This window comes from Sciurus carolinensis, chromosome 13, assembly GCF_902686445.1.
Source record: "Sciurus carolinensis chromosome 13, mSciCar1.2, whole genome shotgun sequence".
Taxonomy (NCBI): Eukaryota; Metazoa; Chordata; class Mammalia; order Rodentia; family Sciuridae; genus Sciurus; species Sciurus carolinensis.
The window spans coordinates 73,110,273-73,124,140 of NC_062225.1; the positions used below are offsets into that span (position 1 = coordinate 73,110,273).

The following is a 13,868-nucleotide window of genomic DNA, read 5'->3' on the forward strand; positions in this document are numbered from 1 at the left end:
AGATCCTAGCTCAGGGGTGAAGCTCAGAGGTAGAGCACATACTAAGCAATGTGCAAGGCCCTGGGTTCAATCCCCAGGACCATTTAAAGAAAAGGGGGGACAGCTCAAAATTTCACCCTCACAAAGGAGTTTCAGTAAAAGAAAATTCTTCCCATATGTTTCCAAGAAGAAGGCAGGAAAAAAAGGATAAACAAATGTTAAGCACTCATATTTTGGTCACTTGGCATTTATCAGTCCTGTAAGGTAGGTATTGCTGTTTTGTTTATTTGTTTTTTGTTTTTTTAAAATACCTTTATGTGGTGCTAAGGATCAAACCCAGTGCCTCACACTGCTAAGCAAGTGCTCTACCACTGAATTACAACCCCAGCCTGGTATTGCTGTTTACTTAAAGATCTGCTTCTGAGAGGTTAAGCAATCTGAACAAGTCACATAACTACTGAGTACTGGTGCTGAGATTCAGACCCAGACAGTCTGACTTGAGAATACAATTTCCCAAACTACCATATTCAGTCTCCTATTAAATTTACTAGTGTAAGTTCAGTCTACAATGATGTTTTGTATATTGGAACCTTTTAGTTAAGTGTTTGTGCCATTGAGTTCTTGCATCCTTACTCTGTTTCTCCAGTGTTTGGGACAGGATTCCCCTGCCTTAATCATGAAGTGATTGAGTAAACTGGACCTGGAGGTAGGCAGATAGAGAAGTGTGAGCTACCTGGAGATAAGCAAAAAAGCTGGCTACCAGCCTGATGAATTCACGGGCATATTGTAGAAATTCCTACCACCATAGAAAGAATTCTGCATTTCTTTCACAGAATCTTAGAAGAATATTAGAATGTTAGAGCTGGGAGGGGATTAAGAGATCACCTACCCTACTGGTTTTCAAAGAGTTGCGAATCCTTTGTTAAAAATGGTTCTTTCTAGAAGCATATATTTTGAAGACAAAACATTTTAGGTAGAACCTATAGTGATACTCTTCCTCCCATCCCCCACCCCACAAACATCCCCTACAACTGAGGAGCCCAGTTTGAAACACTGCAACCCCATCATTTTTACAGATGATGAAACTGAAGTGCGAGTCTAATGAAAGATTAAGGCTTGTTAGTTATGGAGCCAGTACCTAAACTTATTCCTAAGGTTCTGTAATTCCAATGCTTTCCATGGAAGTCATCCTTACGCGGCATTTCTAAAAGGGGTTTTGTGGTCAAAACACTGAACTAGTTATGAAGACGACAAATCTGAACAAGATCCAATTATGCCCACTAGGAGCTAGGCTAATGAAGCTACAGACCAAAAATAACGCATGTTCGCACTGAACTATACTTGTTTTCAAACTATCACTCCTGAGATCAAGAAGGACATCAGAACCTTGGCCAGCTCCGGGGAAGCCCAGTGGGTGGTTACAGTGGGGTCCCTCCAGACCCCAAAGAAACTTGAGAGACGAGGCAGAGATTGGACCTCGTGGGCAGAACGATGGTGGACCCCATGCTAACGCTCGGCGCTGTCCCCCGCAGGGGGGTTGCTCACAGAATGGGTGGCCCAGCAGAGAGGCTCTCCAAGGGATTCCGTGGCCGCCTGGCATTCCGATCCTGTGCCTGCTGCAGGGCCCCAGGACGCCGGGCGGAAGGGGCGGCGCTTGCGGCGGAAGTTGCCGGCCTAGATCAGGCGGGAGGGGCTGCGGCGCGCGGAGCTAGATTTCAGGTGAGTGGTTGGTGATCTACGGTCGCTGGTGCCAAGTGCCGCACGCCAGGAGTGCCCCACAGGGCACGTGACCGTTCCAGGCCCGGGCCACGATGGGTCCTGTTTCCAGTTGGAACTGGACTCAGGAGGCATGCGGGCTAATTCAACTGAGTCTGAATCTGGAGCCTGATGGATCTCACTTTCGGAGGACTCAGGCTCAGGGTGGAAGCCGGAACAGGAGACCCCCAGGCAGCCCTGTTTCAGAACTGGGGCTGGCTGCCACTGGGAGTCTATAGCTGCCCAGTCTGCCTCTTTTTCAGTTGTCTAAGGCGACCCTGTGACAGGAAGCATCCCTCCTGAAGCCTCTGCCATTTTCCGATGTATCAGAAATAAAGGGACTGGGTGCGAGGGAATGTCTGGTGTCTTTCTCTTCGTGGGTAGGACAGTGGAAGTGACCCTTTCCTCTTGACTTGACAGAAGGCATGGCACTCTGGCGGGCGTACCAAAGGGCCCTGGCAGTTCACCCGTGGAAAGTCCAGGTCCTGACGGCTGGTGAGTGCCCTGGAACCAAAGTGGAAACAGAGCAGGCTGATTAGGGAGACGTTCCAAGGTACCTCCCTTATTTCCTTCTGTTTAGCACCCTGGAAGTGTTGACTCTCATCCCAAGCTGTTCTGTAGGTTTGGGAGGGCGAGTTCCCAAAGGTATTCTAACGGGTTATGTAAAATTGGCCTATCTGTAAAGTAGGATAGGAAGGTCTCAAAAAGCTGAGCAGTTAATCCTCAAGGATAAAGGCATTGCCCAGGAAACCCCAAATTGGAAAACTAATAAACACTCCTTTAACATTTTATAGTATGCAAAGCACTTTCATAATATGGTACACAGGGACTCCACAACTCTCTGTGAGTTAGAATTACTTGAGTCCAAATTAGATCACATACTGAAATCAAGACTTCAGTTTATTTTTCTTAGTATTTTTATTGTGAAATATGCAGGAGAATAAAGACATCTATTTGCAGTTTACATTGTACTAAAACTGACCATTTGTGTATCAGTACTCAGCTTTGGCATCCCCTGTGTCACTCTCCCTAATTCACATACTCCAAGAGTTTTGTTTACTTCATTCTTTTGCTTTCCTTACAATTTATTACCTATGTATGTATTCCCAAACACTGTTGTAACCATTTTACTCTAATCCAGTGATTGGGTAGCAACCTCACGAAGGTAACCCAGAATTTCCCTACATTTGTTACCATCTTCTTTTTGCAGTTTAGCTAATTCAAGGAGATGGCACAGAGATAAGCTTTATAAGAGAAAAATCAGGGCAGTCCAAAGAGTAAGACCCCATCAAGGTAAAATGGGGTCTTTCCCATGTTTGACAAAAGTATTCTAGTGAGGACGGTAGAATTCTGAGAAGACTGTTGGAAGGGGTAGGGTACTACTGAAAGCTAAGGTAGAACTGGTGTCCTGTTACTCAAATAGCCTACATCAGCGCTTGCAACTTCTCTGTGTGACTGAACAAGATGGACTCTTTTGCCCCTCCTTGGGCCCCTCTTCAACCTCTTGTGCCCAAATACCTCTTGTCCTGACCTCAGAGTGTCCATCAGCCAGCATGACTCACCTGGCTGCGTGTGTGGTGACTCATGCTGGACTGTGTGGCTGTGATGGGAACTGACACGCTGGGCCCTTTGCCCAGCCTCAGATTCCCTCAGGGCCCATAACTGCCAGAAAGAAGAGTCCCCTTTGTGGTCATCAAGAATAGGGAGGGACTGATAGCCTTTGTGTTTCCCTATCCAATGGATTTGCAGCTAACAAGGACAGGAACTAAACCTGAAAGGGAGCCCAAATACAGGAATGTGGTGGAACAAGGGTCTGGTCTTTTGGTGTTCGAGTTCTTTGACTCCACACGCTCAGTCTTCTGAAGCTCTGCTGATATCTCAGCTTAGCCCTGAAGCAAACTGAATTTTCCTAACACTTTTATTAAATTTTTTCAAACATTTCAGTCTATCCCTGCTGCTCAGTGTATTGGGACCAAACTATAAATGAAGATGAGAAGTAGGTTTAGCTCCCTGGGGCATTTTTGGACCCCAGCACAATGAGTGCCTAAGGTCCCAGTAACTGGCTCATCACACTGGAAAACAGATTTCAGAGTTGAGGTTAAAAATACCAAGATTTGACAAGAAGAGAACTTTATTCCCTAGTTCCAATCTCACATTGGTCAAAGTGTCACACCAAAGAGAGGGGAGCCACAGTATAGAAGTTCAAGACCAACCAGATATTTCTAAGGTCTCCCAGAGGCTGGGGTGTTTGGGTCTGTTTGGGCTCTGTGTTAAAAAAGATGGAATGAGGAATCTGAATATCTGAGTCCTTCCTGCCCAAAGGGTCACTTGAGCCAGAAATATAGGTCTTGCTCTTCCACTATCCCCTTCCACTACCAGGTTACACAAACATAGTCACTGAAGACCTTAACAGTGAGGCCCCAGGTATGGCAAGGACCTGAAGCAAGGGTCTATTAAGTTGAACTGCAGTGATGGCAGAACCAAGAGATGAGTGAGTCAAGATCTGAAATAGTTCAACGGAAGTGTCTAATATACCAGTTTTGGCCAAGCCAGAGTCAGGAACAGGACAGCCTAGGGAAAGGTTGGCTGTGTGTTCTGTAGACTCTGAGTCAGCCTTATCCCTTCTTTTCTTGAGGGCCCTTCCAGTCTCCAGTGGGCCTGGGGCCCAGTTCTATCCTTCTTAGGCCACCCTAGTACTACTATAAGAGCAGCTGAGCTCCTGCAGACCCTGGTTTCCCTCAAGTCTGAATTAAGCCAGGATGTGAAAGCCCAACAGGCCTTAAACACCATCCATTCCTACCCATAATATTACAGAAAAGGAAATTAAGGCAAGAGTAGGAAGTGTGTTGAGGTCTTCCACAGTCAGTGATAGGGCTGGTATTAGAACCTAGAGTATTGCCTACTACACTGCCCTGCACTTGAGACTATGGGGTCCTTAGGATGCCTAGTGCTGTCCCAGCTGGTCTGAGCTTAGACATCTGACAAGCAGCAGAACGATTCACTTTGTCTAGTTTTCCAGCAGTAGGACGTAGTAAGACCAGGTGTGAGGATAGCACTCAGACCCATCCCAGAGGATGTACTCTGTCCTACCCAGGGTCAAGTCCCTACCCCAGCCAGGTAGGTAGTTAATGGTAGGAGGCTTTTGAGTAGGCAGCACTGGTCCTCCGTCAGTAACTGTCTACCTGCCAACACAGCCTCCTGTGCTCAAGGGCACACTTTGTCTCATTCCAAGAAGCTACTTCCTCTCTCTCTGCCTTCTTGTCTTCCATTAATGCTTTATTTTCTTACATAAGACTCCACATGAAAAGCCAATGGAGGAACAAAATATACCTTAGAAGAAGGTGTGGAAGTTGGGACTTTTTCACTATTGAGCGGGGGATGGTCCCAAGTAGATCTGTGCCCAGAGATAGCTCCCCTACCCCCTTCCCCTGGTTCTGGTGGGGAGTGACGGCATGAGAACTGGCACCTACCCAGGGGCATGATGTCACACCCGCACCAGTGTCTGCTTGCTGGGCTCTGTGCCCAGCCCTGGCATTTAGGCCCAGCAGCCCCTTGCCCTGCCCCAGCAGGGCTCTGGGCATTATGTGCCTACAACCCTCCAGCTCCAACTCCCAAGACCAAGGAGAGGGGAGCCACAGCATAGAAGCTCAAGACCAACCAAATATTTCTAAGGTCTTCTCCCAGAGGCTGGGGTGTTTGGGTCTGTTTGGGCTCTGGGTTGAAAAAGATGGAATGAGGAATCTGAATGTCTGAGTCCTTCCTGCCCAAAGGGTCATTTGAGCCAGAAATGTAGATCTTGCTCTTTGTACCTATGCCTTAGACCATCCTGGAGTTGCTATAGGTCCAGAGTCCCTGGTAGTCTATGGGCAGAGAATGAATTTCTGGGTGCTGTTCTATTTGAAAGACCTGGCAGGGGCTAGAGCCACAGCACCTACTCATTCCTATTATTGCCATGTCACTTGGTAGTCCCTCAGGCTTGATGGGCACAGTTTGAGGCCTAGAATCCATATTTCTCAATGGCTGTGGGCTTTCCATGATCATGGGGTCAGAAACTTGGACTTACATTCCAACTCTGTCTTTAGCTTGTCATATGACTGTCAGCAAGTCATGAAGAGTAGAAATATATACCACTCTTTAACTATTTCTTTCCCGGGCACATTGCTGCCTGCCCTCCTTACATGGTGACAGGGGAGTAAAAACAGGAAGTGCATTAGTTTAGGAAGCATTTTTGACATGCAAACTCTTTGGGGCCTTGCTTGGATAGGAACCACTGCAGAGGAGCAGCCACAGGAGCCCCTGTCTGCCCACTGGCCTCCAAGTCTGTCTCAGCTTCAACTCAAAATGAAGGCCTCCTTGCTCTCCTGGCCTGGGTTTGTCCCAATTCTGCTTCTTATTGAGTCACCTCATCTTTCAGAGACTTCTCATCATTAGTCGGAGTGACCGTCCACCTCCCAGACCTTTTTTAAGAGTTAAGTGTGAGCATTAATTGTAATCTGTAACCATCTGACCAAAGCACACTGTCAGACTGTCAGTGCCCTCATGGAAGCTCCTTTAGCCTTCACAGGGTCCCTCCTTCCTTTATGCATAGCTGCAAAGCTCTCTCTCCTTCCTGGGAGTACAGCTGGTGACCACACATTGCAGGGAGGCATAGGGAATCAAATGCTAACTGCTCCAAGTTAGAGAGCAAGCCCTCACTTCCCTGTGGTCATCACACCTTGAGTCCAACATGTGATTCTTCAGGCTAAGCTCAGAGTTCATGCCTTTTCCCAGAGCAGTCCTGTTGTTTGAGGTCATGCATTTGACATTTCTTCTTTATTTTCTGTGCAACTGGTAGGGATTTTGTTAGGTGTGGTGGGGAATAAGGGAACAAATGTGTCTAGGATTTTATGCTTGTCCTTGAGGAGGTCATGTCTACCAGTATTCTGGGAAGAATGACTTTGAAAGTTTCAGGGGTGCCTTGATGGTTGTACCTCAGGGGCCCAGAGCTGCTCAGTGGCCAGCAGCTCAGGTCATCTAGGGATGCCCATCCCCAGCCCTAGCTTCCAGCTTTCTGCAGTTGCCTCTGACTAGGCTGCTAGGGCCGGGCTGTGCAGAGGGTGTGGGGGAAGAGCAGAGCCATGAGCATGCAGCCAGTATGGACGTCAGAGCCAGCTCCAGGCCAAGGAACAGGGTTGCAGGATATGTTTGCCCAGTGCTAATTGAGGGCATAGGGACATTGGTGACTTTGTGGCTGGAGGGGGCTTTCATTACTGAGTGAGATAGATGGGCAAGCTGGAGATCAGATGGTCAGTCCCAAGTGGCCCTGTAAGTGTGTGTTTGCTAGAAACCATCACGCCACCATAAGTGACAGGGGCTCTGTAAACAGTGATGATTCTGTCTTGGTTTCTGGGTTTGGATGTGTCACTGGGGCTGTGTGGACCTGAGTGTCCGTGCAATTAGTGGGGAAGCAGAAGCAGAGGCCTGCGGGGGAAATGGCTATAATACCCATTGCCAACTCAATCTGGGGGTACAAATGGGGAAGTCTGGGTTTGAGGGTACTAATAGGTGGGCAGGACTCTTCCTTGTGGGGATTCTTCTAGTTCAGTCAGTTTCCCACCCAGGACCATTTGAGCATGAATGTTTTAGAAAAAGAGTTATCCTTGATGTTTTCCACAAATAGAGACCCCAAGAGAGGTGAAGGCTGTGGGCTAGGTCTTGCATTGGGCAGAGGGAGAAAGAAACAGGGTTCCTTATTATTTTACACAAGATCTATTTGAGTACAGTATCCTAGAAAGAACTGTCTAGGGGTCAAGCCACCTGGTTCTTGCTTGGTTCTGCAGTTACAGGTTATTGAGATCCTAGACCTTTGATCCTATACCTCTAAAATAAGGGGTTTGGGATCAGACGTGTCTTATTAGGTGTCCATGAGGTGGGTGACTTTTATTATATATTCTCATGTTGCATTTTGCTAATACTTTAAAATAAAAAATACATATGAAAATAACAAGTCACAATAAAGTAATGTTATTTTAACTCAGTTTAAACTTAACAAATGATAAGTATTAAAGATTTTTTTAAAAATAATTTTTAGTTGTTGATGGACCTTTATTTATATGTGGTGCTGAGAATCAAACCCAGTGCCTCATGCATGCTAGGCAAGCACTCTACCACTGAGCCACAAATCCAGCCCCAAGTATTGAAGATTTTTTAAAAATAAAATAAAATCAAGGGTTTGGATGAAATTGTCTAGAAGACTGGGCATGATGGCGCATGCCTGCAATCCCAGCAACTCAGGAGGCTGAGGCAGGAGGATCACAGGTTTGAAGCCAGCCTCAGCAACTTAATGAGACTATAAGCAACCTAGTGAGACCCTGTCTCAAAATAAAAAAATAAAAAGTGCTGAGGATGTGGCTCAGTGGTTAAGTGCACTTGAGTTTAATCCCTGATACCAAAAGAGAAAAAAGAGAGAGAAAAGAAATGATCTAGTAGGCCCTTTGAATTTTACTGTCTATGATTCTCAGTCCTAGAATCTTAAATTCTCTTTCTTCTGTCTTTTCTGCTCTTTCTGATTTGACCTCCCTTTACCTCTCAGCACAGAGTTCTTGGGTTCTGGCCTGCTCATCCTAGTTTCTGACAGGATATATATGAGGTGTCACCATCCTTGAAGAGCAGAGGGTTTTGTGGTAGCAGGAGGGGGCTAGTCATTTGCCCAGAATGGAGCCCTGGGGCTCAGAGTGCCAGAACCTCATTCTGTCTTCAGACTTAAATTTTTGGAGCTATCTTGACAATACCTGTATACCCTGCACAGGGTCCCTGATGGGCCTCGGTGACATTATCTCACAGCAGCTGGTGGAGAGGCGAGGTCTGCAGGAACACCAGACAGGCCGGACCCTAACCATGGTGTCCTTGGGCTGTGGCTTTGTGGTAAGTTCTGCCCACAGCAAGGCTGCAGTGCACTTGCTAAAGGTCTAGTTCTTTGCCATTCTGTAGTTTCCCTTGGCCTCTCACACCTGCGGCCCTCTTAGTGTCTCAGTGTCTGACTCCCCTGAGATTTGGTTTCTGATATTTGAGGGAGGAACTTTGTGGCATAAAAGTCAAGTGCCCCCTCACTACATCCTGCAACCCAATCTGGGGTTTACTTTCAGGGCCCTGTAGTAGGAGGCTGGTACAAGGTCTTGGACCAACTCATCCCTGGCACCACCAAGGTGGATGCGCTAAAGAAGATGTTGTTGGATCAGGTGAGTGAAGGAAAAGGGTGTTTGGAAGGCTGAGCTGGGTTAGGGCACAGGGTACTCACAGAGCTTTAATTTCTCTTCCCTAGGGGGTCTTTGCCCCTTGTTTTCTAGGCTGCTTTCTCCCACTGATAGGGACACTCAATGGACTGTCAGCCCAGGATAATTGGGCCAAACTACGGAGGGTGAGTGGGTCTCTGGCTAGCAGGCTGGCAATCTCAGGGGAAGGAGGCAGGCAAAGCTAGAGGCAGGGATAGCCAGGAAGGGAGGGGAGTGTGGGCAGAGGTGTACTCTTGGGACAGAAGTCTGTATGATATTCATGTTGGGGGGTGGCAGCCACTTAGAAGTTCAAGTGTAAATTTTTCCTTCTCTGTCTCCTCAGGATTATCCTGATGCCCTCATCACCAACTACTATGTAAGAACTGACCCCTTCTGTCTGTTTTCCTGCTCCTTTAAGTCCAAAAATGCCCTGGGTTTGGAGGTCCTCCTGGCATAGGAATCCCTCCATTGGGATTACTCTCATCCCCGCCGTAGGCACCATGCTCAGGGAAACACTAACTTTCAGCCTTTTCTTGTGTGCAGTAGTTGGGGCAGAGCCAGGTGAGGCAATGAGTCTGGGGGTCTGGATAGGAAGGCAGCCACCCAACCTTTGCCTTCTCTTTTTGTAGCTCTGGCCTGCTGTGCAGTTAGCCAACTTCTACCTGGTCCCCCTGCATTACAGGTATGACAGACCCCCATCCCACCTTTCAAGGAAGATCCACAGTACCAACAATTGGAAACAAAATGATTCTCATTTCAACCTTCATCTCCTTTAGACTCCTACCAGCACATTCTGCTCTGGTCAGAACTCTTCAGACTCCCAAGAATTTTATTCATAACCTTTGGCCCTCTACAGAAACTGTTCCAGTGTCCCCCACAGACTTTTTGTCATCTTGCTGTGGAGGATCCTGCTCCTACAACCCTTGTCTCCGTCTCACCTGAGCTCTCCACCTTTGACAGTGTATCTGCCGGGACAGTGCCTCACAGGGGTGCTGCATCCTAGGTTAGAAAGTAGACCTAAAGGCTTGATCAGGTCAGTTTACTACAAACCATTATTTTGTCTTAATAATAAAGTTCATTACTTAGAGACAATAAAAAATAGTGTGGAACTCAAGACGAGTTGTTAAAATACTTGCAGGTGAGGTGTCTTGGGAACAGGAGAACTCTGAAACTCTTCTGAGAAGACATGGTCAAATTTTTCATGAATAGCATAGCTAAAAGGAATACCTACTTATAAACCAATTCCTAAACATTAGGATCCTTTGCAGTAGTCTTTGAAACTAGAGCAAAATTAAGTTAAAGAATGTCCCAGTGACTTGGAAGGCTGAGGCAGGAGGGTTGCAAGTGTGAGACCAGCCTGGGCAACTTAATAAGACACTGTTTCAAGATTACAAACATTAAAAAGACTTGGGATGTAGCTCAATGCTAGGGCACTTGCCTAGTGAGCACAAGGCCCTGAGTTTGATCCCTAGCACCACAAAAAGCAAACCAGAAAGGTGTTATTTTATACACAGGTAGTACATATTTTGGAAGGTGAAACCTCAGTTGGTACAAGATGGACACATAAATGTAGTTAGAAGGGACCCAGACAGACTGTGAATAACAGACCTGTGTCTGATGAGAACTGTTGGGAGTTTTAACCATCGAGAGCCTTATCTGGAATGCAGAGCCTTGGGAGAGCATGAGAATCTGAGCTGGTTGTCTTCTGGTCTGAGCCACGTAGTTCCTTCTTAAGGGCTGAAGGGAGAAGACCCAAATCTGGAAATTCTCAGATACCACCTCCTTTTCCTTGGCACTCTCCCTATCCTATCTCATCGTTCCCCCTCCCATGCTTCCCAGTCTCCCTCCTCACAATGCATTTCTGTTCCTAGGTTGGCTGTTGTCCAGTGTGTTGCTGTCATCTGGAACTCCTACCTGTCCTGGAAAGCACATCAGCGTTAGCCTGCCTTGCCCCATTATTGCCACCTGCAGTGATACACCATGATCCTGGGACTGTCAGACAGTTTCCTCAAAGTGGGCATTATCAATGGCCATGGGGTGGAAGTGCTAGTCAGACTTAATGAGATGAGCACTCTGAAATGACACATTTCATTTTAAACTGTAAACTGCTTCTGAAATCACTAGCCCTTTATAATACATTCATGCAATGCTTATCAACAATACGTTCTGAGAACTGTGTCATTAGGCAATTTCATCATCATGTGAACATCATCGCATGTACTTACACAAATCTAGATGGTATAGAGCAGTCAATTGATGTGGCCTCTTGATGCAGAGAAGGGACACAGTGAATGAGGTGTATGAGGCTGCTACCCATTTAACACCATATACTGTTTTATAGTAAATTGTTTTTTCCTAAATGAGAGAATACTCTAAAATAATGATAAGGATCACAAGTTCAAGGCCAACCTCAGCAACTTAGTGAGACTAAGCAACTTAGCAAGACTATATGTCAAAATAAAAAAGGGCTGAAAATGTGAATCAGTGGTTACCATCCCTGGGTTTAATCCCCAGTACCAAAAGACAAAAACAACAAGAAAAACTTTGAGTCATAAAATAATGATAAAAGTAGAGTAAATACATAAACCAGTAATATTGTCTTTATTATTGTTAATCAAGTTTTATGTGCTGCACATAGTCAAGCTATACTTTAAGACAACTGGCAATGCAGTAGGTTTGTTACCGCCAGCATCACCACATAGGATTAATGCATTGTGCTGTGATGTTACAACAGCTACCATGTCACTAGGTGGTAGGAGTTTCCAACTGCATTATAATTTTATGGAGTCACCATTATGTATGTGGTCTGTTGTTGACTGAAACTTTGTTTTATGGCACATGACTATAACCTTATATTCACTCATGCCTACTTTTCATTGACACATCTGTTACTCTAGCCCTTCCCAACCCTAGCACTCTTTGGGATCCCTTCAAACTTTTCATTGTGCCTCAGTAAATGTTTTAAATACATAATCTGGATCCTGCAGAGGTCATGAGTAAGACCCAGGAGAAAACTATAAAAATGACTATTGGTGGAAAGAAGCCTACATCCTCCAAGTCTTCTTTTACAAATGCAGAGACTAAGGTTTGTGGAAGTGAGGTGACTTGTTCACACCAGGATTTGTGGCAGAGTAAAACCCTGAACCCAGGTTTTCTTAGTTCCTGCCTACTGATCTTAACTAGAGGGGCAAAGGCATAATACTGCTGTTATGGTTTCTGGGAAAAAAAAAACTGACATTTGTTAAAACTACCACTGGGGGAAACTCTGAAACAAATTGACCAACCTTTTGTGGTCTGAAAAGCCAGAAATCCTCATATTTGGTGCTCAGACAGCTGTAGAATTTATATTCTGTGACTGTAATAAGGTCAAGAGTCCCGGGATACTTGAGTTATGGCAGGCCGCCTGTGGGTGGGATTCATAGTGTTGGCTGAGTGCCAGCCCAGGCTCTGTGACAACCCGATAACTAACGGGCTGGGGACTGGATCTGAGCATCCCAGTGTTCTCTTGGGGATTCTTGCCAGTTTCTTGGCGGCTAAGGACAGGGTCAGCACCATGGACAGCGCCATGGTCCCACCTCCCTTTCGTGTGCCAGAGAAGAGGAACTCCGGCTTAGCCTGGTATGGGGACCAGCTCTAGTCTCAGCTGTCTGTTCTGAACAGGATGAACGACTCTCGTAGGGCAGTCTTCATCGCCCAGTCGTCAAGAGCCGGCTTCTCACTTCCAATTCCAATGCTTCCAGCGCTAGCCCTAGGGACACTAAGTCAAAAATCCAGAATGCACCGCTCTGGGGGCTCGAAACCTCTGGACTCGAAGTTGCTGTCACTGCTTCTACAATCAGTGCATGTTCTTGGCTGACGTCAGTCGGAGCTGTCCTGGCGCTATATAAGACTGGCGGCGGTCCCAGGACAGACCCCGTGTTTCCCGAGGAGCCCTCAGCCTAGCCGGAGGGACAGAGACTGGAGCTCCGTCTTGCATCAGGCAGACACTCTCCAATAACCTGTGAGTGGATGGGAGCAACCGTCTAGATTCCCTCAGCACCAGGACTCAGCGCTCAGCCCACCAACTGCGGCCCTCCGGGAGGCGGGGAAGAAAGGGAGAGAGGGGTGGAACTGGATTTGCGCAGCGGTTGTGGCTGGGAGGCAGGCTGGGGGCACTGGGCAGCAGCTAGAGGGTCCTGGCAGGGACGCTGGGCATGCGCTGATAGGGGTCACACCACCTGCGGCTGTCCCAGGCACACCTCACCCTGCGCAACCCCTGTGTGTCCAGGGCCGGTGGCATCATGAATCAAGCTGGACGCAGGGCGCTGCTGGTGGCGCTGCTGCTTCTGGCACAGCTGCGTCCTGGGAGCAGTCAGTGGAACCCAGCGGCGGCAGCGGCGACCGAGGTCCGGGACCCGAGTCTTCGATGGAACTCCGGGGCGCGGAACCAGGGCGGTGGGGCGCGCGCTCTCCTCTTGCTGCTGGCAGAGCGCTTTCCCCGCCGCGCTGGGCTCACCCGATGGGGATCCGAGACCGCAGGCGAGCGACCGCGACGCGACGACCCTCCACTATCCATCGACCTCACATTCCACCTGCTGCGGACCCTGCTGGAGCTGGCTCGGACGCAGAGCCAACGACAGCGTGCGGAGCAAAACCGCATCATATTCGACTCTGTGGGCAAGTGATCCGCCCAGTCCCAGGCTGCGAAAACCTTGACGCCTTCCCCAACCCCGGGGCTGAAAGGTGCGCGACGGGAACTGACCCAGTCCCACGGTGCAGAATGGCCCAGAGACGCTCTGAGCACTCTCTGCCTATTTTTTAATAAAAGTGCTGAAGAGGCTTTTTGACTTCTGTCGTGGGGGCTCGGGTAAGCACAGCAGGGAATCCGTGGGAGAGGAAGGAGAG

The 13,868-nt window shown here is 47.6% G+C and overlaps 2 protein-coding genes across 8 annotated transcripts; both read left to right on the forward strand.

Annotated features, from left to right (window-relative positions):
• Positions 1 to 1,125: 1,125 nt before the first annotated feature.
• Positions 1,126 to 11,478, forward strand: Mpv17 (mitochondrial inner membrane protein MPV17). 7 transcript variants are annotated; one of them, XM_047522039.1, is made up of 9 exons: positions 1,144 to 1,698; positions 2,155 to 2,229; positions 8,522 to 8,637; positions 8,859 to 8,951; positions 9,035 to 9,130; positions 9,328 to 9,360; positions 9,614 to 9,666; positions 9,841 to 10,017; positions 10,856 to 11,478. In XM_047522039.1, exons 2-9 carry the CDS (start codon positions 2,160 to 2,162, stop codon positions 10,923 to 10,925), a joined length of 708 nt encoding a protein of 235 aa, XP_047377995.1. In that variant the 5' UTR covers positions 1,144 to 1,698; positions 2,155 to 2,159; the 3' UTR covers positions 10,926 to 11,478. The 7 variants fall into 7 exon arrangements, with proteins under 7 accessions (XP_047377999.1, XP_047377996.1, XP_047378002.1 ...); XM_047522043.1 differs by lacking the exon at positions 9,035 to 9,130 and having other exon boundaries at positions 1,126 to 1,698; XM_047522040.1 differs by lacking the exon at positions 9,328 to 9,360 and having other exon boundaries at positions 1,135 to 1,698.
• Positions 11,471 to 13,787, forward strand: Ucn (urocortin). The gene is made up of 2 exons (XM_047522047.1): positions 11,471 to 12,984; positions 13,252 to 13,787. The coding sequence occupies exon 2, from the start codon at positions 13,265 to 13,267 to the stop codon at positions 13,646 to 13,648; it is 384 nt and encodes a 127-aa protein (XP_047378003.1). The 5' UTR covers positions 11,471 to 12,984; positions 13,252 to 13,264; the 3' UTR covers positions 13,649 to 13,787.
• The last annotated feature ends 81 nt before the right edge of the window (positions 13,788 to 13,868 follow it).